The 24,790-nt window shown below is 47.3% G+C and overlaps 1 protein-coding gene across 1 annotated transcript in view; it reads left to right on the top strand.

Moving 5' to 3' along the window:
* The first annotated feature begins 3,700 nt into the window (after positions 1-3,700).
* Positions 3,701-24,790, top strand: part of SLC7A8 (solute carrier family 7 member 8) — a 40,288-nt gene continuing 19,198 nt past the window's right edge. Inside the window, exons 1-3 of the mRNA XM_070954775.1 lie at positions 3,701-4,627; positions 10,734-10,938; positions 13,929-14,080. Of these exons, the coding sequence (XP_070810876.1) occupies positions 4,504-4,627; positions 10,734-10,938; positions 13,929-14,080 (481 nt within the window). The 5' untranslated portion in view covers positions 3,701-4,503. The remainder of the gene's footprint in view (positions 4,628-10,733; positions 10,939-13,928; positions 14,081-24,790) is intronic.

Below are 24,790 nucleotides of genomic sequence, written 5' to 3' on the forward strand. Positions count from 1 at the left end.
TCTTATCCCGGGCAGGTTAACCCGAGGAACTCCCCGCCACGAGAGCCGGCGCGGCAGGATTAGAGCAGAGATGGAGGAATTTGTGTGTGTGTGTGGGGGTGGGTGGGGTGGGTGGGTTAGTCTTATGCTGTGGTCGACCCACGCGAGGATATTCTTATCTCAAGCAGGTTAACCCGAGGAACTCCCCGCCACGAGAGCCAGCGCGGGAGGATTGGAGCAGAGAGGGACGAATTTGGCTCTGATCAGTCCAAATGCAGCGATGCGGATCGTGGCAGGAGGCGGACCCCCATCCCTACGCGTGTTTTCAGGATGCCCCCTTTCCCACGCGAGAGAACACCCTGAGTTCTTATCCGGGACAGGTTAACCCGAGGAACTCCCCGCCACGAGAGCGGGCGCGGGAGGATTAGAGCAGAGAATTTGAGGGGGGAGGGGGAGGTTCTGTTTTACGCTGTGGCCCACCCACGCGAGAATATTCTTATCCCGGGCAGGTTAACCCGAGGAACTCCCCGCCAAGAGAGCCAGCGCGGCAGGATTAGAGCAGAGATGGAGGAATTTGTGTGTGTGTGTGTGTGTGTGTGTGTGTGGGTTCGTCTTATGCTGTGGCCGACCCACGCGAGAAAATTCTTATCCGAGGCAGGTTAACCCGAGGAACTCCCCGCCACGAGAGCCAGCGCGGCAGGATTAGAGCAGAGATGGAGGAATTTGTGTGTCTATGTATGTTCGTCTTATGCTGTGGCCGACCCACGCGAGGATATTCTTATCCCGGGCAGGTTAACCTGAGGAACTCCCCGCCACGAGAGCCAGCGCGGGAGGATTGGAGCAGAGAGGGACGAATTTGGCTCTGATCAGTCCAATGCAGCGATGCGGATCGTGGCAGGAGGCGGACCCCCATCCCTACGCGTGTTTTCAGGGTGCCCCCTTTCCCACGCGAGAGAACACCCTGAGTTCTTATCCAGGACAGGTTAACCTGAGGAACTCCCCGCCACGAGAGCCGGCGCGGGAGGATTAGAGCAGAGAATTTGAGGGGGGAGGGGGAGGTTCTGTTTTACGCTGTGGCCCTCCCACGCGAGAATATTCTTATCCCGGGCAGGTTAACCCGAGGAACTCCCCGCCACGAGAGCCAGCGCTGCAGGATTAGAGCAGAGATGGAGGAGTGTGTGTGTGTGTGTGTGTGTGTGTGTGTGTGTGTGTTCGTCTTATGCTGTGGCCGACCCACGCGAGGATATTCTTATCTCAGGCAGGTTAACCCGAGGAACTCCCCGCCACGAGAGCCAGCGCGGGAGGATTGGAGCAGAGAGGGACGAATTTGGCTCTGATCAGTCCAATGCAGCCATGCGGATCGTGGCAGGAGGCGGACCCCCATCCCTACGCGTGTTTTCAGGGTGCCCCTTTCCCACGCGAGAGAACACCCTGAGTTCTTATCCAGGACAGGTTAACCCGAGGAACTCCCCGCCACGAGAGCCAGCGCGGGAGGATTAGAGCAGAGAATTTGAGGGGGGGAGGGGGAGGTTCTGTTTTACGCTGTGGCCCACCCACGCGAGAATATTCTTATCCCGGGCAGGTTAACCCGAGGAACTCCCCGCCACGAGAGCCGGCGCGGCAGGATTAGAGCAGAGATGGAGGAGTGTGTGTGTGTGTGTGTGTGTGTGTGTGTGTGTGTGTGTGTGTTCGTCTTATGCTGTGGCCGACCCACGCGAGGATATTCTTATCTCAGGCAGGTTAACCCGAGGAACTCCCCGCCACGAGAGCCAGCGCGGGAGGATTGGAGCAGAGAGGGACGAATTTGGCTCTGATCAGTCCAATGCAGCGATGCGGATCGTGGCAGGAGGCGGACCCCCCATCCCTACGCGTGTTTTCAGGGTGCCCCTTTCCCACGCGAGAGAACACCCTGAGTTCTTATCCAGGGCAGGTTAACCCGAGGAACTCCCCGCCACGAGAGCCAGCGCGGCAGGATTGGAGCAGAGAATTTGAGGGGGGAGGGGGAGGTTCTGTTTTACGCTGTGGCCGACCCACGCGAGAATATTCTTATCCCGGGCAGGTTAACCCGAGGAACTCCCCGCCACGAGAGCCAGCGCTGCAGGATTAGAGCAGAGATGGAGGAGTGTGTGTGTGTGTGTGTGTGTGTGTGTGTGTTCGTCTTATGCTGTGGCCGACCCACGCGAGGATATTCTTATCCGAGGCAGGTTAACCCGAGGAACTCCCCGCCACGAGAGCCAGCGCGGGAGGATTGGAGCAGAGAGGGATGAATTTGGCTCTGATCAGTCCAATGCAGCCATGCGGATCGTGGCAGGAGGCGGACCCCCATCCCTACGCGTGTTTTCAGGGTGCCCCTTTCCCACGCGAGAGAACACCCTGAGTTCTTATCCAGGGCAGGTTAACCCGAGGAACTCCCCGCCACGAGAGCCGGCGCGGGAGGATTGGAGCAGAGAGGGATGAATTTGGCTCTGATCAGTCCAATGCAGCCATGCGGATCGTGGCATGAGGCGGACCCCCCATCCCCACGCGTGTTTTCAGGGCGACCCCCTTCCCCACGTGTGTTTTCACCGGACTTTTCCACGCGTGTTTTCGGGGGGACCCTGTCCCACGCGTGTTTTCAGGGGACCCTTTCCCACACGTGTTTTCACGGGACCCTTTCCCACGTGTGTTTTCACGGGACCCATGTGTGTTTTCACGGGACCCTTTCCCATGTGTGTTTTCATGGGACCCTTTCCCACGTGTGTTTTCACGGGACTTTTCCCACGCATGTTTTGGGGGGACTCTTTCCCACACGTGTTTTCACAGGACCCACACGTGTTTTCACGGGACCCTTTCCCACGCATGTTTTCACGGGACCCTTTCCCACGCGTGTTTTCATGGGACCCATGCGTGTTTTCACGGGACCCTTTCCCATGTGTGTTTTCATGGGACCCTTTCCCACGTGTGTTTTCACGGGACTTTTCCCACGCATGTTTTGGGGGGACCCTTTCCCACACGTGCTTTCACAGGACCCACACGTGTTTTCACAGGACCCTTTCCCACACGTGTTTTCACGGGACCCATGCGTGTTTTTCACAGGACCCTTTCCCACGTGTTTTCACGGGACTTTTCCCACGCATGTTTTCGGGGGACCCTTTCCCATGTGTGTTTTCATGGGACCCTTTCCCACGTGTGTTTTCACGGGACTTTTCCCACGCATGTTTTGGGGGGGACCCTTTCCCACACGTGCTTTCACAGGACCCACACGTGTTTTCACAGGACCCTTTCCCACGCGTGTTTTCACGGGACCCATGCGTATTTTTCACGGGACCCTTTCCCACGTGTTTTCACAGGACTTTTCCCACGCATGTTTTCGGGGGACCCTTTCCCACGTGGTGTTTTCACGGGACCCTTTCCCACACGTGTTTTCACAGGACCCACATGTGTTTTCACGGGACCCTTTCCCACACGTGTTTTCATGGGACCCTTTCCCACACGTCTTTTCACGGGACCCACGCGTGTTTTCACGGGACCCTTTCCCACGCGTGTTTTCACGGGACCCTTTCCCACGCGTGTTTTCAGAAAAACCCCTACCCCCACGGGTGTTTCCACCCCCGGTCCGTCCCCCCCCCCCACACACGCCATCCTTCCCGCGTGGGGAGAGCGAAGGGAGGCTCATCTGAACCGGGAAGCAGCCGGTGGCGGAGGTAAAGCGAGAGGGAGGAGCGAGGCTCGGTCACCGCCCTGGCCGGCGGCAGCCGGTTTCTGGCAGCGGAGCGCCGCCCGGGAGGAAAAAACAGCGCAAAACCAGGCGGCGGAGGGCAGAGCGGAGTCCGGCGCCGCGGGGCCAGGAGGAAGCCGGAGCTCAGCAGCGGAGACCCCCTCCTCTCTCTCGTCGCCCCCGCAGCCCCTAACCCAGCCCGATCCGGGGGGATTCATTTGCACCCAGAGCCAGCGAAGCCTTTGCAAAAAAAAGAAACCTCAGCCTCATCGCGGAATAACCGCGGGGAAAACTTGTGCCAACTTAAAAAAAACCCAGGAGGATTCCCCGCACCTGGGTCAGCCTCGCACGTGGGAACGGGCTGCGAGTCAGCTGGCCTATCCACCCAAACGGTGCCGGAACGAGAGATTATTGAATCTTATTTTGAAAAGCAATTTTTCCCTTTGGGAACCGATTTGAATTTCAGACGGGACCCTTGGCTTGGATTCTGGAAGGAAGGAAGGAAGGAAAAAAAAAAGCCCACCCACCCAATTTCGGATGCTGAACTTCCTAGCAGCCTGCAAAACTCTTTTCGGACAAGGGGGAAGAGCCCTTCAGAGCTTGCCTAGACTGACCCCTGAGCTTTGAACTGAGGAGCGAGCCCGGCTTTCCACCAACCACAATTTCTCCGAAAACATAACTGCCCCGGTGTGCCAAGTTGCAGCTCTTCTTTTTTTCCCTGCTGGAAAACAAGACCTAGGAAAGCCCTCCGGCCGGAATCCAGAATTCCTGGGGGATCTTCAACTGGGCCACCTGGTTTAAAAAAAAAAAAGAAAAAAAAAAAAAGGATGGAGGACGGTGCCCGTCGGCGAGGCGGCCCCGAAAAGGCCTCCGAAAAAACGGAAGAAGGCGGCGAAGGAGTGGCGCTCAAGAAGGAGATTGGCTTGCTGAGCGCCTGTGGCATTATTGTGGGTGAGTGGTGGGGGAGATGGTGGGGTGTCTCGGGAGGAAGGGGGGGTCTCTGCCTCTCCCCCCCCACACACACACTTGCTGGCTCTGAATTGGATGGCATTATTTCCTGATCTACTTAGCCCTTGGCAAGGGATCCCCGGCGGTCATCCGGAATCAAACAGGATCAATTGTCTTGGCTTTTTGATTTGGGGAAGCAATTGCAATCTCCAATTCTGCTTTATTTTTATTTTATTTGGCTGCTTCTTCTCAGTTTTGGCCCCTGCCATTCTCTCCCTCTTCCTTTTTTTCATATCTTCTCGGTTCCCAGCATCGATCGGTCCAACGCTAGCTTTATCCTTCCAAACTTCACCTCCCCATGTCTGGTAATCTACTGGCTTTCTTCAGCCTTGGTGCCAAAGAGAGAAGGAGAGAGGGAGAGAGAGAAAAAGAGAGACCTGGATTCCTGGCCTATTGCCCAACCATCTTTCCCTGGGTCCCTTAGTTTGAGATCCACTGAACTGGGGCTTAGGGAGATCCGTAGACGGGATTTGGTCTTTTCGTGGGCCCGCTTGGCAGGATCACAGACAGTCCCAACCCCGGAAAGATCCCCTCGCCACAAACAAGCCAACAGCTGCGAGCTGTAGGGAGGGATCGCATATCCCCAGCTTGACGAAATTTCTCCGAAAACATAACTGCCCCGGTGTGCCAAGTTGCAGCTCTTCTTTTTCCCTGCTGGAAAACAAGACCACAACACGGTGTAATCATTCCTTTCCGGCCTTCACAAAAAGAGGTGCAATTTCATACAACAAAATATCCTGCACAATTCAGGGGATCTGGAAGGGGGGGGGGAGGGAAGCTTGGCAGCCCGAGGCCCAAAGGAACCAGATCCCCTGCCCACCCACCCCCCGCCGGAGTTTGCTTTCCACCCCGATGAAGCCGGAACGCCAAGCCACCGCTCGAGCGTGTTTGTTCCAGCTTTCCAGATGGCTTCATTTTTTTTCAGCAGGTGCCAGGAGACCATTAAACAAACACCCGGCAGACAGAAGTGGCGGGTCGGAAGTACGGGGAGTGAGCACTGAAGCACCCTCGCTTTCCCCCCCCCACCCCCGACCCCCACTCCAGCTTCGCCAACGCTTCGCTTGCCCTCCTTTTCCCCTCCGCCCTGAATTTAAATGCCCTCGGCTTCCCATGGGGCCCTTTCCGCCAGCGTCCCAAAAGATATCGATGGCTCCCTTCCAGATGTTCTCCTGGCTGATGTTCAGAGCAAGAATGTCCTTTCTTGCTTATAATAATAATAACAACAGTGAGACCTTGGAGGTCATTTAGTCCTACCCCCTGCTCACGCGGGAGACCTGTATTAGGGATTCGAACCGCCGAACTGCCGACCTTTCCGATCCACAAGCTCAGTGTCTTACCCACTGAGCCACCTAAGTCAGGCTTCTTGAAAATACGATTGGCCAGAAATTGGGCCCATTCAAAAGTGGTTTCCCCCTGCTCGAGCGGGAAACTCTATACCGCTTCAGACGAATAGTTGTCCGATCTCTTCTTTAAAACCTCCAAAGTTGGCAACATCTGGTGGCAGGCAGTTCCGCTGATGAATTGGACATTTCTCCTTCGTTCTAGATTGCTTCTCTCCTTGATTTAAGTTTCCCGTCCGTTGCTTCTCGTCCCTGCCTTCTCTGGTGCTTTGGAGGAGAATAATTTGACCCCTTCTTTGTAGCAACCACTCAGATCTTGGAAGATCGCTGTCATTGTCACCCCTATTGGAACGGGTGAGGGATCTCCTGCCTCCGGGCAAGGGGTTGGGCTAGATGACCTCTGAGATCCCTTTCCCAACCTTATTATTCTACGTTGTATTCTTGGGCAGTAAAAAAGGAGTTCAGAAGAGACGGAAAGAGAGAGAGGGAGGGAGGGAGGAAAAAAAACAACAACTCCAAATCTCGCTTTGCCAGTGAAATTGTTTTACTGCTTAAAGTGTGGCACATGTCAAGGGCATTTTAATGTTTCCCAGAAGCCCTCGATCAAGGAGCAAAAGCGCCAGCGAGAGATAACTGGCGGCTTTTCTGTCGACACTTTTTGCTTCGTCTTCAAATCTCCTGGAACACCCCCCACGCCCCCCCACCCCCACCCCGGCGTTTTGCAGAAAAATCTGGCTTTTCAAATATTCTCTTCCTTCGGAGCCGTGAGTCGCCTGGAGAGAGATTCCCTCCGTGTATATTGATTTTGTAAAGGAGCATTAAAACTCTGCTTTTTCAATGAGAAGGCCCGGAGTTTGATTTTCGTTATTTCTTTACATAGATATATATGTATCGGTAATCCTCCTCCTATACCTCCCCTCCTCCTCCTCCTCCTCCTCCTTCCTCCTTCCCCTTTTCTTCTCCTTCTCCTTCTCCTCCTTCCTCTTCCTCCCCTCCCTCTCCCTCTTCTTCTCCTTCCCCTCTTCTTCTCCTCCTCCCTTTTCCTCCTCTCCTCCCCCTCCCTCCCGCTCCTCCTCCTCCTCTTCTTCTCCTCCTCCTCCTCCTTCCTCTTCCTCCTCTCCTCCTCCTCCCCTCCCCTCCCTATTCTTCTTCCTCTTCCTCTCCTCTCCCCCTCCGCCTCCCTTCTTCTTCTTCTTCTCCTCCTCCTCCTTCCTCTTCCTCCTCTCCCCTCCCCCTCCCCCTCTTCTCCTTCTCCTTCTTCTCCTCCTCCTTCCTCTTCCTCCTCTCCTTCTTCTCCTCCTCCTCCCCCTCCTCCTCTCCTTCTTCTCCTCCTCCTCTTTCCTCCTCTCCTCTCCCCTCCCTCTTCTTCTTCTCCTTCTTCTTCTCCTTCTCCTCCTCCTTCCTCTTCCTCTTCTCTCCTCCCCTCCCCCTCCCCTTCTCCTGTTTCCTCTTCCTCCTCTCCTCTCCCCTCCCTCTTCTTCTCCTTCTCCTCCTCCTCCTCCTTCCTCTTCCTCCTCTCCCCTCCCCCTCCCCTTCTACTTCTCTTCCTCCTCCTTCCTCTTCCTCCTCTCCTGTCTCCTCCCCTTCCCTCTTCTTCCTCCTGTCCTCTCCTCTCCCATCTCCTTCCTCTTCTTCTTCTTCTTCTTCTTCTTCTTCTTCTTCTTCTTCTTCTTCTTCTTCTTCTTCTTCTTCTTCTTCTTCTTCTCTTCTTCTTCTTCTCCTCCTCCTCCTCCTCCTCCTCTTCCTCCTCCATCCTCTTCCTCCTCTCCTCTCCTCTCCTCCTCCCTCTCCTCCTCCTCCTCCTTCTTCTTTGTCTTCTTCTACTTTCTCCTCCTCCTCCTCTTCCTCTTTCTCCTTCTCCTTTTCCTTCATATACATATGTAGGGACGTTTCTTTATATCAAAGCAGTCATCCCTGGCTTGAAAAGCAAACCACCCCATTGCGCAACCTGCATCCTTCATCTTTCCAGATGGAAGGGCTGATAAGATGCCAAGAGCTTGGTACATAACATTTGCATTGGGGAATCGCCTTGGGAAAACCGGGCGATCGTTTCCCTACCCTTCTTTGCTTAGTTCTTCCTTTTTCGGTGGATAAAATCGACCCGATTTGATTTCCAACGAAGTGGCAAGATCTGGAACTCATCCGATTCCAAACTGAAATCTTGGAACAGCCTCAGGGGGGAAAAAAAAAACAAAAAAAAAATCTGCTTTTGCTTAAGAAGAGAGCTGGATTTTAATTCGGTCCCTTCGATAAACCTGATTATTATTATTTTTTTTAGAATTACCCAGGTGGTTAAAAAAAGCTATTATTGTCTTGTTTTATTTTTACACGCGAGAAAAACTTCAGCGAGTTTGCTTAGCCAGGAAATCCTATTGTTTTCAAGGTGCGATTCATTAGTCAACTTTCAAAAGCATTGCGAAGGATGTACACAGTATCTTTAGATCCAGGTATCCATGCAAAATCGTTCTCGAAGGCAGATCGCCTTTCTGCTCTTTGCCATATACTCTATAACCCATCATCTGTACAATTGCACGTAGGTTTGTGGGCGATTATTATATTTGGGACACATGCAGGCAACGCATAAAAAAATTCACCCGGTGTGTTTTAAGATTACGTAACCAAGTTGGCAGTATCTCCTTCAAGATATGTCGTAATGCAAAAGGGTGAATATTTCTGGATTTTTAACAGGAGCAAGGCCAGGGGTGAAATGCTCCCGGTTCGGACCGGATCGCCCGATCCGGTAGCGATGGAAGCGGGTGGTTCGGAGAACCGGTAGCAAAAATCCCTGCCCCTCCCCCATTGCCCAGCTGAGCCGCGCAATAATCAGAGGCTTTTTTAATTTATTTTTAAAAGCATTTTTTTCCTACAACCTCTTTGGCCGAAAAAAATGCTTTTAAAAGTAAAAAAAAAAAAAAAAAAGCCTCTGATGATGATCGCGCAGCTCAGCTGGGATCATCAGAGGCTTTTAAAAGCATTTTTTCTACAACCTCTTTGGCTGAAAAAAATGCTTTTAAAAGTAAAAAAAAAAAAAAAAGGCCTCTGATGATGATCGCGCAGCTCAGCTGGGATCATCAGAGGCTTTTAAAAGCATTTTTTCTACAACCTCTTCTGCCGAAGAGGTTATAGAAAAAATGTTTTTAAAAGGAAAAAAAGCCTCTGCCGATCAGCTGGGATCGTCAGAGGCTTTAAAAGCATTTTTTTTTCAACCTCTTCAGCCCACAGAACCGGTAGTAACAAATGTTACATTTCACCACTGAGTCAGGCCCACAGTTTTATCAGGAGAAAAGCTGAGGTAAACTTAAATGTCGTCTTTGAGGAAGTTTTTCCTGTATTTACGGGAACTCACTTTTTTCTGAGGTCACTGACTTCAGAATGAAAGGGTCGCAGGCCGGGGTGAAATCTACTTACATTCCCTACCGATTCGTGCGATTTTGATCCCTCTGCGCGTGGCCAAAACCTGCACATGTGCAGAGGGTCAAAAATAGCTTACTTCCTGGTTAAAACCACGAAGTAACGACGTTCGGGCAGAGCGTTGCGCCGCCGCCGCTGCTATCTGTTCGTGCGAACTGGTAGCATTTCCCCACTGGTTGCAGGTATCCCATATAGCTAATCTAAAGCAGGGGTGAAATCCAGCAGGTTCTGACAAGTTCTGGAGAACCGGTAGTGGAAATTTTGAGCAGTTTGGAGAACTGGCAAATACCACTTTTGGCTGGCCCCAGAATGGGGTAGGAATGGAGATTTTGCAATATCCTTCCCCCAGGAGTGGGGAGGGAACAGGGATTTTGCAGTCTTCTTCCCCTGGAGTGGGGAGGGAATGGGGATTTTGCAGTCTCCTTCCCCTGGAGTGGGGAGGGAATGGAGATTTTGCAATATCCTTCCCCAGGAGTGGGGAGGGAATGGGGATTTTGCAGTCTCCTTCCCCAGGAGTGGGGAGGGAATGGGGATTTTGCAGTATCCTTCCCCTGGAGTGGGGAGGGAATGGAGATTTTGCAGTATCCTTCCCCAGGAGTGGGGAGGGAATGGGGATTTTGCAGTATCCTTCCCCTGGAGTGGGGAGGGAATGGGGATTTTGCAGTATCCTTCCCCTGGAGTGGGGAGGGAATGGGGATTTTGCAGTATCCTTCCTCTAGGAGTGGGGAGGGAATGGAGATATTGCACTATCCTTCCCCTGTCACGCCCACCAAGCCACACCACGCCCACCAAACCACGCCCACAGAATCGTTAGTAAAAAAAAGTGGATTTCACCACTGATCTAAGGCAGTATTTCTCAACCTTGGCAGCTTTCAAGATGTGTGGACTTCAACTCCCAGAATTCCCCCGGTCATCCTTGCGTCTCTCAAATCTTGATGATGTTCTGGCTGGGGAATTCTGGGAGTCGAAGTCCAAACATCTTTAAAGTAACAGGCTGAGAAACGTAATCTCGGCCAACCCCTCTCCAGAGCCAGAATAACAGATTAATTAACAGAGTTGGAAGGGGCTGAAGTGGCTGTTTCTTGATCTTCTTTCTAACTGCGACCTCTTCCATTCCAGACAAATCCTTGTCCAGTCTCCTCTTAAAAACCTCCAGTTGTTGGAGCCCCCACAACTTCTGGAAGCAAGGAACACGTACTTGAAAAAAGTCTTAGAAGGAGCTACACCAAAATTTGTTGTTTGTTGCTTGTCGTCGTCGTCGTCCTCCTCCATTGTGATCTCCTGTTGTCCCCCTGTAGGTAACATCATTGGATCCGGAATTTTTGTATCGCCAAAGGGCGTGTTGGAGAATGCGGGCTCCGTAGGGCTGGCATTGATCGTGTGGATCGTCACGGGCCTCATCACCGCCGTGGGGGCCCTGTGCTACGCAGAACTGGGAGTCACCATCCCCAAATCCGGAGGAGACTATTCCTACGTCAAGGACATCTTCGGAGGACTGGCTGGGTAAGAGGGAATAAGGAACTTGGCTTGTCAGCCAGGGGTTGGGGGTTAGAGAACTGAGTTGGGTGAAGAGAAGAAACGGATGCGCTTAGCAGGGTGGCCATTTTGCAACGGTGGGCATCCAGAAATTCAGGGTTTCAGGAGAATCCGTTGTGTAAACAGCCGCTGAAACGAAAGAGCCGACACCATCCTGGGCAGCATTAACAGAGGGATCGATTCAAGATGGCGTGAGGTGTTAATACCACTTTATAAAGGCTTGGTAAGGCCGCCCTTGGAATCCTGCATCCAGTTTTGGTCGCCACACTGTAAAAAAGATGTGGAGACTCTAGAAAGAGTGCAGAGAAGAGCAACAAAGATGATTAGGGGACTGGAGGATAAAACAGACAAAGAACGTTTGCAGGAACTGGGCATGTCTAGTTTAAGGAAAAGAAGGACGCAGAGTGACATGATAGCAGTCTTCTAATATTTCTCTCTCTGGGCACAATGAGAATATATCTGCCGCAAAAACTCTGCATCGGCGACAGGAAAGGCATCCGGCCAGTAAACACTCAGCTCCATTCAGTTGCCCCGACTCCACCCCTCAAGGGATTATGGGGTCATTAAACCAGAGGTGGGTTTCAGCAGGTTCTGACCAGTTCTGGAGAACTGGTAGCGGAAATTTTGAGTAGTTCGGAGAACTGGTAAATACCACCTCTGACTGGCCGCGCCCCCATTTATTCTCTGCCTCCCGAATCCCAGCTGATCGGGAGGAAATGGGGATTTTGCAGTAACCTTCCCCTGGAGTGGGGTGGGAATGGAGATTTTACAGTATCCTTCCCTTGCCACGCCCACCAAGCCATGCCACGCCCACCAAGCCACACCCACAGAACTGGTAGTAAAAAAAATTGAATCCCACCGCTGCTGATTAAACGACAAACAACAAAAACAACAACGGTTGCAGGAATTGGGTAAGTCTAGTTTAAGGAAAAGAAGGACTCAGGGGTGACATGATAGCAGTCTTCCAATATCTCGGGGGCTGCCACAAAGAAGAGGGAGTCAAACTATTCTTCAAAGCACCTGAGGGCAGGACAAGAAGCAACGGGTGGAAACTGATCAAGGAGAGAAGCAACGCAGAACTAAGGAGAAAATTCTTGACAGTTAAAACAATTAATCAGTGGAACAACTTGCCTCCAGAAGTTGTAAATCCTCCTGTTCTGTCCCCGTCCCACGCACGCACCCCCACAGACGGCCCGGAGTTAATAAGCCAGACGACAAAGTCTTTGAAGATAAAGCTGTCAGCAACCCAGTGGCTAGCTGCCAATTCAGACTTTACTCACAGAAAACAAAGATTAGACTGCAAGCATTCCGATAAAGCAGGCAAAGTTTCAATAATACAAGGATTAGTCCAAATGCAGTCCGACAAGGCAGGCAGAAGTCCAGTAATGCAGATATCATGGATTATTTCTAGTTTTTGCTCGTCACAAACTGAACCGGCCACCACACCCACGTTTATACCCTGTGGGGTGTGGTCCAGTGACTCAGCTAATCTCTGGCACGCCTTCCCCTCTGCTGCGCACGCTTCTCCCTGCGCCGCTGCCGAGGGTCCAGCCAGCACTTATCTCCTTCATCGCTGTCCACCTGTGGCTGCGGGGACGTGCTTGGCTCTGGGCCTATCTCTTGGCCTTCGGTGTCCTCCAGAGGCATTGCCAGAGAGGAGGGTCCTGGCGAGGGAGGCCTTGCCAACTCCTCTCCCTCACTCTCAGAGTCTGCATCTGTCGATAGCCCAGGCTCAGGCAACGGAGCCACAACACCTCCAACACTGGAAGTTTTTAAGAAGAGATTGGATAACCATTTGTCTGAAGAGGTGTAGGGTTTCCTGCCTAAGCAGGGGGTTGGACTAGAAGACCTCCAAAGTCCCTTCCAACTCTTGTTATTCTGTTCTGTTATTTCCCCATTCATCAGGTGACAGTTAGAAAGAAGCTCTAGTGGTGTGGGCAGAAGAATAAAGATATTAAGAATTATTAAGTATGGTAGTCTTGTGGGAAAGTGGGTGGAGACAGGTTATCTTATTGATTGTTTAGTCTAAGAAAAGGGATATTATGTTTAGATATGAATATATGTAAAAGATTTGAGTTAAGAGATATATCGATGGTGGAGGAAATGGGTAGACTATGAATTGAATAAATGTTAAATTAGGATTTATTATATAGTCTTATAGTGGAAGGTTGCTTTGAAATGTTATATTAATATACATAAAAGATTTGATTTAAGAGATACATGTATGGGGGGGCAGAAAAAGGGTAGATTATGAGCAGAAATTGCTAAACTGGGAGATATAATAATATTATTATGCTAAATTAGGAGTTATTATATAATGTTATAGTAGAATGTTATTTTGAAATGTATAGTATAAGGGGGATGTAATAATATTATTAGAAAGAAAGGGTCAGCATATGGGGGATGGAGTAAGGGGATGGTAAAGTATTATATAATCTGTTATGAATTTGGGTTTTATTTTGAAGAAGCCACAGGGGGAGGGGAGGAGGAGGGGGGGTTAGGGAGGAGGGGGAAAAAAAAGGGGAAAAAAATTGTATTTGAAAAACTTTTTCAATAAAAAAAAACAAACAGCCACTTCAGTATACTGGGGAAATACTGTATATTAGTTTGGAAAGGAACTCATTCAGTTGTCAGAATTCTTGCTGTTCTTCTCAATAGATCTTGCTAAGGAAAAGAGACATGGGGGTTTAGGTGGTGGTATCCAACCGGTTTGGACCGGTTCGGGAGAACCGATTGTGAGGACCTGCGGATGGCCCCGCCCACCCATGCCGACGCTATGTCGTCCTATTTAGCCATGTTTTCTAAGCCGCGCACATCCGCGCAAGTCGTGCGTGCGTGGAAGGCGTGCGCTCACATTTTTGGCCCGCGGCGAACCGGTGGTAAAATTATATGAAACCCACCTCCGGTACGGACCAAGAAGTCTTGAGGGTCCTCTTAACCCTTCCATTTCTCCCAAGGTTCCTCCGACTGTGGATTGCGGTGCTGGTGATCTACCCCACCAATCAGGCGGTGATCGCGCTGACTTTTGCCAACTACGTCCTCCAACCCATCTTCCCCACCTGCCTGCCTCCAGAAACCGGGTTGCGTCTCCTCGCAGGGGTCTGCCTTTGTAAGTAGCGAGCGAAACCTGACGGCGATACGTAGTGTTACACCTACGATCCCAGAGCGGTGTGTCTTTTTAACGGCGGGAAGGAGGCTTCGAGAGGACGCGTGCGTTCGAAAAGGGGGGGAAGACAACAAGACCGGTGGCTTGTGGAACAAAGCCAAAAGCAAAGGTCACGAAGAATGCTCGTTTATGGCTTTAGCTGGTTGTGGGAACTGAACCATTGTAGCTTGTACAGTAACGGCCAAAATTGTGGAAACCTTTTGGGGAAAGTGTATTTTTTATTTATTTATTTATTTTTATATGCCGCCCTTCTCCGGAGACTCATGGCAGCTTACAATGTGTTAAGCAATAGCCTTCATACTTTTGTATATTTTATACAAAGTCAGCTTATTTTTTCTAAAATTAGCTAATAACACCACTTCATTTTGGGAGTGGTACCATAAAATTATATATCAATGGAAAGATCATTTCATCAAGAATGCAACGCGATAACTTTTAGGAAGGATTTGCTATTAGAATAACAGTTACGGTATAAAGAAGAAAAGGGAAACACGTAGAAAAAAAATGAGATCTACAAAAATTACCACCATAGATAAAACACGATATACAAAAATTACCACCATAGAAAAAAACGAGATATACAAAAATGATTACCACGTCAGTTAATACTTCGTTGGGTAACCTTTAGCATGAATTATAGCTTAACGTATTTTTAAATTTTTAATTTTTAATTGGTTTGTCATTTTAAACTGGGGCCAAATTAATATATATTCTTTTAATTGTTTTTAATGTTCGTATTGTATGTTTTTATCTGGCTGAGTCCCTTGGGAGAAGGTGCGGTATATAAATTCGAAATAAAATAAAATAAAATAAAATAAAAATAAATTATGGCCTTACAACATCTTCCCATGGAATGAACCAAGTCTTCTAGTTCTGCAGCTGTTCTAATGGGAAACCAAGATCGAATGATGGCTTCTATTAACTGGGTTTTATTGCTGGGTCGCTTCTGACTAGCTAGTTTCTTTCATCGGCTCCATCGATTTTCAATTGGGTTAAGGTCTGGGCTATTCCTATGCCATTCCAGCAGCGGAATAGAATTATCTTGAAACTCCTCCCCAAAAAATGGTGTTATTAGCCATCCAACCTCAAAAATACACTTTTCCCGAAAGGTTTCCACAATTTTGGCCACAATTGTATGTTGGGTGATTTGCTCAGCCAAAGGTAATTAATTGAACAAACCTGGGTTCAACAAGGCAAAATATAAACCAGTTGAAACCAGATCTGGTTCTCCTAACTAAACCCACATGGGGAGTGAACCACCAACCAGATCTGGGTTGCAAAACTTCGAGCGACCACCAGGTGGCAGCCAAGAGTTGATTTTTTTCTGTTGCCCCCTACTGGTTGCCAGGAGTTTTGCAGCCTCTCTATACGCTTAAATGAACGTATTGTGTAATAATTCCCCCTACGTCTGCTCAGACACAAGATTGCTAGGCCGTTTTCAGCTCATTGGGCTTTTTTAAAAAATAAAATAAAATAATAAATTCCCTGGCTTAAAATTCCATGGGAAACCGACTGTAAAGAGGATTTAATCCCCCCGTCTCGCACTCAGTCTGGTGAATAATCGCTCTCTAATCAGAGGCAGTGAATTTAGCTCTAGGCGTAGTCTTTAAATATGCACTATTTCCCAGGGTGAATAAATCTACAGTTAACTTGCCGTAGGCCTCAAGAATTCTAATCAAGATTATTAGAACCGGAGTTTAAAGAAGGTTATAAAACTGATATTGTCAAGAAGCGTCAATACCCTTTAAGACACTTAAAGCAGGGGTGAAATGCTCCCGGTTCGGACCGGATCGCCCAATCCGGTAGCGATGGAGGCGAGTGGTTCGGAGAATCGGTAGCAAAAATCCCTGCCCCCGCCCCCATTGTCCAGCTGAAGCCGCACAATCATCAGAGGCTTTTTTTAATTTTTAAAAGCATTTTTTCTACAACCTCTTTGGCCGAAAAAAATGCTTTTAAAAGTAAAAAAAAAAAAAAAGCCTCTGATGATCATGCAGCTCAGCTGGGATCATCAGAGGCTTTTAAAAGCATTTTTTCTACAACCTCTTCGGCCGAAAAGGTTATAGAAAAAAATGGTTTTAAAAGGAAAAAAAACCTCTGCCGATCAGGCAAGTCAGCTGGGATCGTCAGAGGCTTTTAAAAGCATTTTTTTAACAACCTCTTCTGAGGTTGTAGAAAAAAATGCTTTTAAAAGCCTCTGACGATCCCAGCTGAACCGCGTGATCATCAGAGGCTTTTTTTTTTTACTTTTAAAAGCATTTTTTCGGCCGAAGAGGTTGTAGAAAAAATGCTTTTAAAAGTAAAAAAAAAAAAAAGTTGGCCACGCCCACTCAGTCATATTACCCCCGCCCACACACACACACACACCAAGCCACGCCCACAGAACCGGTAGTAACAAATTTTACATTTCACCACTGACTTAAAGGGATGGCTTATGAGTACAGTTAGTCCTCGACTTACAACAGTTCTTTTAGTGATCATTCAAAGTTACAACGGCACCGAGAAATGTGACTTATGACCGTTTTTCGCACTTACGACCATCGCATCATTCCCCCATGGGGATGGACATTTGGAGGCTTGACAACTGATTCATATTTATGTCGGTCCCAGGGATACATGTTCTCCTTTTGCGACCTTTTGCGACCTTAGGACAAGCCATGTCAAACCAGACTTCACAACTCTGTTCCTAACTTAACAACTGCCGTGATTCCTGATCAGAATAGATCTGGAAGGGATCTTGGAGGTCTTCTAGTCCAGCCCCCTTTCTCAAGCAGGAGGGCCCTATACCGTTTCAGACAAGTGACTGTCCAGTCTCTTCTTAAAAACCTCCAGTGTTGGAGCACTTACAACTTCTGGTGGCGAACTGTTCCACTGGCTAATTGTCTTCACTGTCAGGAAGTTTCTCTTTAAATCCAGGTTGCTTCTCTCTTTCATGAGTTTCCATCCATTGTTTTTTTGTTTTGTTTTTTTGTCCTGCCCTCTGGTGCCCTCTGCCCCCTGGTTCACTTAAGAACGGTGGTGAGAAAGGTCGTAAAATGAGGCAAAATGCACTTAACGAATGTCTCGCTTAGCGGCGGAAATGTTGGATTCCATTGTGGTCATATGTCGAGGACTACTTGTACGATAGATAGATAGATAGACGGGTGGTAGATACGTAGATGATAGATAGATAGATGATAGATATAGATAGATAGATAGATAAATAGAGATAGTTAGAGATAGATAGATAGATGATAGATAAAATAAGATAGATGGATGATAGGTAGATAGATAGATAGATAGATAGATAGATAGATAGATAGATAGATGATAGATATAGTTAGATAGATAGATGATAGATATAGATAGATAGATGGATAGATAGATAAAATAAGAGATAGAGATAGATAGAGAGATAGAGAGATAGATGATAGATAGATAAAATAAGAGATAGATAGAGATAAAGATAGATAGATGATAGATGATAGATAGATAAAATAAGGTAGATGATAGATAGATGATAGATAGATAAAATAAGAGATAGATAGAGATAAAGATAGATATATGATAGATGATAGATAGATAAAATAAGGTAGATGATAGAAAGATGATAGATAGAGATCGATAGAGATCGATAGAGATAGAGATAGATAGATGGATAGATAAAATAAGAGATAGAGGTAGAGATAGATAGATGATAGATGATAGATAAAATAAGATAGGAGATAGAGATGGAGAGATATAGATAGATAGATGGATAGATAAACTAAGAGATAGAGATAGATAAAATAAGATAGATGATAGATAGATGATAGATAAATAGATAGATAGATGATAGATAGATAGATGAGATAGATATAGATGGATAGATAAACTAAGAGATAGATAGATAGAGATAGATAGATGATAGATGATACAGATAAAATAAGATAGATAGATGATAGACAGATAGATCATAGATAGATAGATAGATAGATGATAGAAGATAGATAGATAGATGAGATAGATATAGATGGATAGATAAACTAAGAGATAGATAGAGATAGAGATAGATAGATAGAGATAGATAGATGATAGATGATACAGATAAAATAAGATAGCTAGATAGATGATAGATAGATGATAGATAGATAGATAGATAGATGGATAGATAGATAGATAGATAGATCACAGATACATACATAGATAGATAGACGATAGATAGATGGCTAGATAGATTGACTGATTTTCCTTTTTCCTTTTTGCCTTTCCCTAAAAATAAAACCAAAGTTTTGCGTTTGAATTAGGCTCCTTCGTAAGCGTTCCAAGAATTCAATTCCAACAAACTCCCATCAAAACAGGGCAGCTCAAACAAGGTTAATGCACCAACACAAATGAATTCCAATCACAATTTTGCTCAGCTCTTTGGTCTTTTTAGCAGGGAATTCGCTTGTACAAACCTTGTCGCTTTGCCTTCCGACAGAGGCTTTGTCCAAGTTGCTGATTTGCCTTTTTTTTTTTTTGATCTGTTGTTGTTGGCTCTTCCAACCTGCTGAGTGACCTTGTGTTCCGTTCCTTTTTCCTATTCCCCGGTCTACCTCGCAGGGGTGTTGTGCAATTAACCGACATCCATCAAAACAGAAAAAAAAGAGATGGAAAACGGAATAATATAGCTGGCTTTGTTTGAAAGAGGGGAAAAGATATTGGTAGCTAACGCCGAGAGGATAAACAGGTAGTCCTCGACGTACGACCACTTGTTTGAAGTTACGACGGTGCGGGGAAAAAAACAAGGCTTGTGACCAATTCTTGCATTTATAACCGATTCTCGCACTAATGACCATTCCGGTGTCCTTAAAGGGACACGATCAAGAGTTAGACGCTTGGCTAGCTGCAGTTACATGTAGTCCTCGACTTACGACCGCAACTGAGCCCGAAATTCCTGTTGCTAAGCGAGGCCGTTGTTAAGTGAGTTTTGCCCCATTTTACGATGGGGCAAACATCACTGCAGTTGTTAAGTGAAGTGAATCCAGCTTCCCCGCGGACTTTGCTCGTGAGACGGTCGCAAAAGGGGATCGTGTGACTCTGGGATGCCTCGACTGTCATAAATCTGAGTCGCAGTGGTCGTAAGTGTGGAAAACAGTCAGTTTTTTTTCCACGGCCGCTGCTGTAGCTTCCGACGGTCACTAAAGGAACCGTTGTAAGTCGAGGACTGTGTGGGTTTCTGACCGTCGCAGCATTGCGGAGTCACATGATCACCCTTTGTGATTCCCCTCCCAATTGTCGTCATAAGTCGAGGACTCCCCGAGAAGGCCGAATCAATCCCATCCATCCCCGATTACCCTTTTTGGGCAATTTGATACTGGAGATCTCTGGCATTTGAAGTTTACCCCGTACAAGGACTCCTCCGCTTACCGTCACAATCGAGACCAGAATTTCCATTGTTAAGTGAGTCACGGCAATTTTTAAATCAATCACGCGGTCATTAAGTGAATCCGGCTTCTTCCAATGACTTTGCTAGTCAGAAGTCAGCTGGGAAGGAAGCAAAAGAGGATTACGTGATCGGTGATCGTTGCAACCGTCATAAGTATGCGCCATTCCATTCCATTCCATTCAATTCCATTCCATATTTTCTATTCTATTCCATTCCATTCCATTCCATTCCATTCCATTCCATTCCATGTTTTCTATTCCATATTTTCTATTCTATTCTATTCTATTCTATTCTATTCTATTCCATTCCATTCCATTCCATTCCATTCCATTCCATGTTTTCTATTCCATATTTTCTATTCTATTCTATCCTTTCCTATCCTATCCTATCCTATCCTATCCTATCCTATCCTATCCTATCCTATCCTATCCTATCCTATCCTATCCTATTCTATTCCATTCTATTCCACTCCATAGTTTCTATTCCATTCCATTCCATTCTATTCCATTCCATAGTTTCTATTCTATTCTATTCTATTCTATTCTATTCTATTCTATTCTATTCTATTCTATTCTGTTCTGTTCTATTCTATTCTATTCTATTCCTATTTTTATTCCTCTATTCAATTCTATTCTATTCTATTCTATTCTATTCTATTCTATTCTAATTCTATTCTACTTTACTCTACTCTACTCTATTCTATTCTATTCCATTCCATTCCATGTTTTCTATTCCATATTTTGTATTCTATTCTATTCTATTCTATTCTATTCTATTCTATTCTATTCTATTCTATTCTACTTTACTCTACTCTATTCTATTCCATTCCATTCCATGTTTTCTATTCCATATTTTCTATTCTATTCTATTCTATTCTATTCCTATTTTTATTCCTATATTCTATTCTATTCTATTCTATTCTATTCTATTCTATTCTATTCTATTCTATTCTATTCTATTCTAATTCTATTCTACTTTACTCTACTCTACTCTATTCTATTCCATTCCATTCCATGTTTTCTATTCCATATTTTCTATTCTATTCTATTCTATTCTATTCTATTCTATTCTATTCTATTCTATTCTATTCTACTTTACTCTACTCTACTCTATTCTATTCCATTCCATTCCATGTTTTCTATTCCATATTTTCTATTCTATTCTATTCTATTCCTATTTTTATTCCTATATTCTATTCTATTCTATTCTATTCTATTCTATTCTATTCTATTCTATTCTATTCTATTCTATTCTATTCTACTTTACTCTACTCTCTACTCTACTCTACTCTACTCTACTCTACTCTACTCTACTCTACTTCATTCCATTCCATTCCATTCCATTCCATATTTTCTATTCCATATTTTCTATTCTATTTTATTCCATTCCATTCCATTCCATAATTTCTATACTATTCCATTCCATTCCATTCCATTCCATTCCATTCCATTCCATTCCATTCCATTCCACTCCACTCCATTCCATTCCATTCCATATTTTCTATTCTACTCTATTCTATTCCATTCCATTCCACTCCACTCCACTCCACTCCACTCCACTCCACTCCATTCTTAATCCTAATGCAATGCAATGCAATGCAATGCAATGCTATTCTATTCTATTCTATTCTATTCTATTCTATTCTATTCTATTCTATTCTATTCTATTCTATTCTATTCCTTTTCCTATTTCCTATTTCCTATTCCTATTCCTCTTCTACTCTATCCTTTATCCTACCCCATCCCATCCTATCCCACAAAACCCCCTCTTTCGCAACAGGGGCCGAGCTGGTGGGGAGGGGGAGCCCTTTTCAGCCCCTGCCTGAACCTTAAAAAGTATTTCAGAAAGGGGAAGGCAGTTAAAATATCCTGCTGGAGGCTACTTTAGGACATCTTAACCTATGCTGGAGAGATCAGGCGCAAACTGGTTTTGCTCCTTTTTTTTTCTTTTTCTTTTTTAATATCCAGCTTCTCAGCAGGGGCAGGAGAGGCGGGGGAGGCCCGGATAAGAGAGGGAGGCTGAGATTGGATTGGGCTGGGGATGCTTGGGCAAGGCCTCCCGCCCGCAAATCAGCAAAACTTTATTAATCAGGTCAAAGCCAGTTATTCCCGTGCTGAGTCAGCGAATGGGGACGTCAGAGACGAGAGACAAAGCTTAGGAAAACAGGAGGAGGAGGAGGAGGAGGAGGAGGAGGAGGAGAGGGTAGAAATCTATATTCCCCCCCCCCGAAATCTCACCGCAAGAAGGAACCGCTCACACCCCACCAACGGGGCTGGGCTCGGTGCCCAAATCTCCGATTGCACAGTTGGAATGAAAAAAAAATAATAAAATAAAATAAAATAAAACCAACCACCATAAGCGGCTTAAATAGGGCAGATCGGAGGTGACCCAGAAAAGGGGGGGGGAGGAGATTAGGAAGAGAGATAAAACAAGAGGGAAACCAGCGGGCGGGAGAAAAAAAAAATATCGACGGGAATTTAGGAGAAAAGATAGACGCAAGTCCGATTCTCACCCTGGGCTGAGTTTTTAAGACGGGTGGACTTCGACTCCCGGAATTCCCCTCGGCTGGAGGGAATTCTGGGTAGTGGAAGCCCATCCATTTTAAACGGGGCGAGGGTGAGAATTGCCAAACTAGAAAATTGTGGATTGTCAAAATTCCAATCCTGGAAGTTTTCAAGGCAGAGATTTGTCTGAAATGGTATATACGAGGGCAGTGACAGCTAACCGTTTTGCTGCTGCGTGCCAAAAGCCTTGGGAGCGTGGGGGGGGGGGGGTTGCACGCATGCCCACATTCATAATTCTATGTGCCCTGCCCCCCCCTGCGCATGAGCACGTGCCCCCCTGTGCTCTCCCTGCTTTTGGCACGCAATGGCACGGTGGGCCCGTTTTTCACCTTCCTCAGGCTCCAGAGGCTTTCCAGGCGCCTGGGGAGGGTGAAAACAGCCTTCCCAGACCCCCTGGAGGCCCTCTGGAGGCCGGAAACAGCCCATTGGCCGACTTCAGGTGGGACCGGAAGCCTGTTTTTTTGCTCTCCCCCATGCTCCAGAGCCTTTCTAGGAGCCTGGGGAGGGTGAAAACAGCCTTCCCAAACCCACTGGAGGCCCTCTGGAGGCCGAAAACGGCCCATTGGCCGACTTCAGATGGGACCGGAAGGCCTGTTTTTTTGCTCTCCCCACGCTCCAGAGCCTTTCTAGGAGCCTGGGGAGGGCTAAAACGGCCTTCCCCACCCCCCCGGAGGCCCCCCCGGAGGCTGGAAACAACCCGTTTCCCGACTTCCATAAGTCGGCAAATTCAGCTCGCGTGCCCACAGATATGGCTCCGCGTGCCACCTATGTCACGGTTCGCCATCACGGTACTAGGGTGTCCTGCCTGAGCAGGGAAGGATTGGACTAGAAGACCTTCTGAGGTCCCTTCCAACTCTGTTATTCCCCTCCTCCCCCTCCACCCTTCCTCCTTTTAAAGAAGAGATTGGACGACCATGTAACAGCCACAGAGTTGGAAGAGACCTCGAAGGTCACCTAGTCCAACCCCCTCCCTCACGCAGGAGACCTGTACTAGGGATTCGAACCGCTGAACTGCCGACCTTTCTGATCGACGAGCTCGGTGTCTTAGCCACTGAGCCACCTAGTCTTGTCTGAAATGGTAGAGCTTGAGCTGGGGGTGGGGTTGGACTAGAATTTATTTTATTTATTTTTTATTTTATTTTATTTTTATTTATATGCCGCCCTTCTCCGGAGACTCAGGGCGGCTTACAATGTGTTAAGCAATAGCCTTCATACTTTTGTATATTTATACAAAGTCAGCTTATTGCCCCCACAAACTGGGTCCTCATTTTACCCACCTTAGAAAGGATGGAAGGCTGAGTCAACCTTGAGCCTGGTGAGAATTGAACTCGCAGTAATTGCAGGCAGCTGGATGTTAAATGCTGCCTTAGTAGGAGGCATTAGCCTCCTACGCCACTCATGCTCAAGGGTCCTCTAGAAGACCTCTGAGGACCCTTCCTCTGTGATTATGTTCTTCACTGTTTGCTTTTTCTCAACTCGATGCCTTCTGGGTTTGATGGGCTTCAAGGCCCATCAATCTTTCACAGCTGGGGAGGATGGGAGCGGAGCAGAAGGAGGATACGGTGACCAGATTAGGCAAACTCCAACCTCGGCAGGCCGAAACCGGTCGGTGTCCCCAAAAAAACTTCCGAAGGTGTGTTTTTTTTAATCTCTCTTATCTGGCCTGCCCGGTTGGTTTCTGTTCCATATCTCCACCCCGGGTCACTTCCAAGATTGTTTTTTTTTTTCCTGGTACCAGCCCTTGCTTGGTAGCCACAAGCCGGCCCGGCGTGGGCACCTCCGTCGAGGCGTGCCCTCGAAAAGTGGCATTTTGGGCGGTGTCCGCGCTGAACCGAAGGCTGGGTCCTATTTTGAGGCCAGGAGGAGGTGAGAGGGGGGACGCCCAGCCCTGAAATCGCTCACCGGGACAGGCTGTGCTCGAAAATTTTGCAAGAGTTTTGCAGCCCCACCTTCTCTTCCAGGGTTCCTTCCAAAAATTCGGAGCCCGGCCGGGCTAGGCTCCAACTTTGTGACTGCCAAGGATACTGAGAAAGACGATCTCCTTCTAGGAGATCGACCTGTTTTTTTTTTTTTTTTTTTTTTTTTTGAGAATAATTCCCCCCCCCCCCCCCCCCCGGCAGTCTTGCTGGGATCTAGAGAAGATTGTGAGTTTCTAACCAACTGATTCCTGGAAAACTATTCCCGGATCTTCCTAGGGCAGTGATGGCAAATCTTTTCGGCACCAAATGCCTGAACACCGGAGCACCGGAAAACGGAGAATGCCTGTTTTTTTTGGCTGCTTTTAGCCATTTTTCGGGCCGTTTTCAGGCCTTGTTTTGGCCTGAAAAACAGCCTTAAAATGGCCTGAAAAACAGCCTGAAAACGGCCCAAAAAACAGCCCGAAAATGGCCCAAAAAAACAGCCCAAAAATGCCCCAAAAAAACAGCCTGAAAATGGCCCAAAAAACAGCCTGTTTTTTGGCCATTTTTGCCATTTTCCAGGCCGTTTTCAGGCTGTGTTTTGGCCCGAAAAACATCCTGAAAACATCTTGAAAACCAGCCTGAAAACGGCCCAAAAACCAGCCTGAAAAACGGCCTGTTTTTTGGCCATTTTTGCCGGTTTTTTGAGCCATTTTCAGGCCGTGTTTTGGCCCAAAAAACATCCTGAAAACGGCCTGAAAAACCCCAAAAACAGCCCGAAAAACGGCACAGTCAGTTTTGCCCG

This window comes from Pituophis catenifer, unplaced genomic scaffold (assembly GCF_029215685.1).
Source record: "Pituophis catenifer annectens isolate HBS135680 unplaced genomic scaffold, rPitCat1.0.hap2 SCAF_15, whole genome shotgun sequence".
Lineage (NCBI taxonomy): Eukaryota > Metazoa > Chordata > Lepidosauria > Squamata > Colubridae > Pituophis > Pituophis catenifer.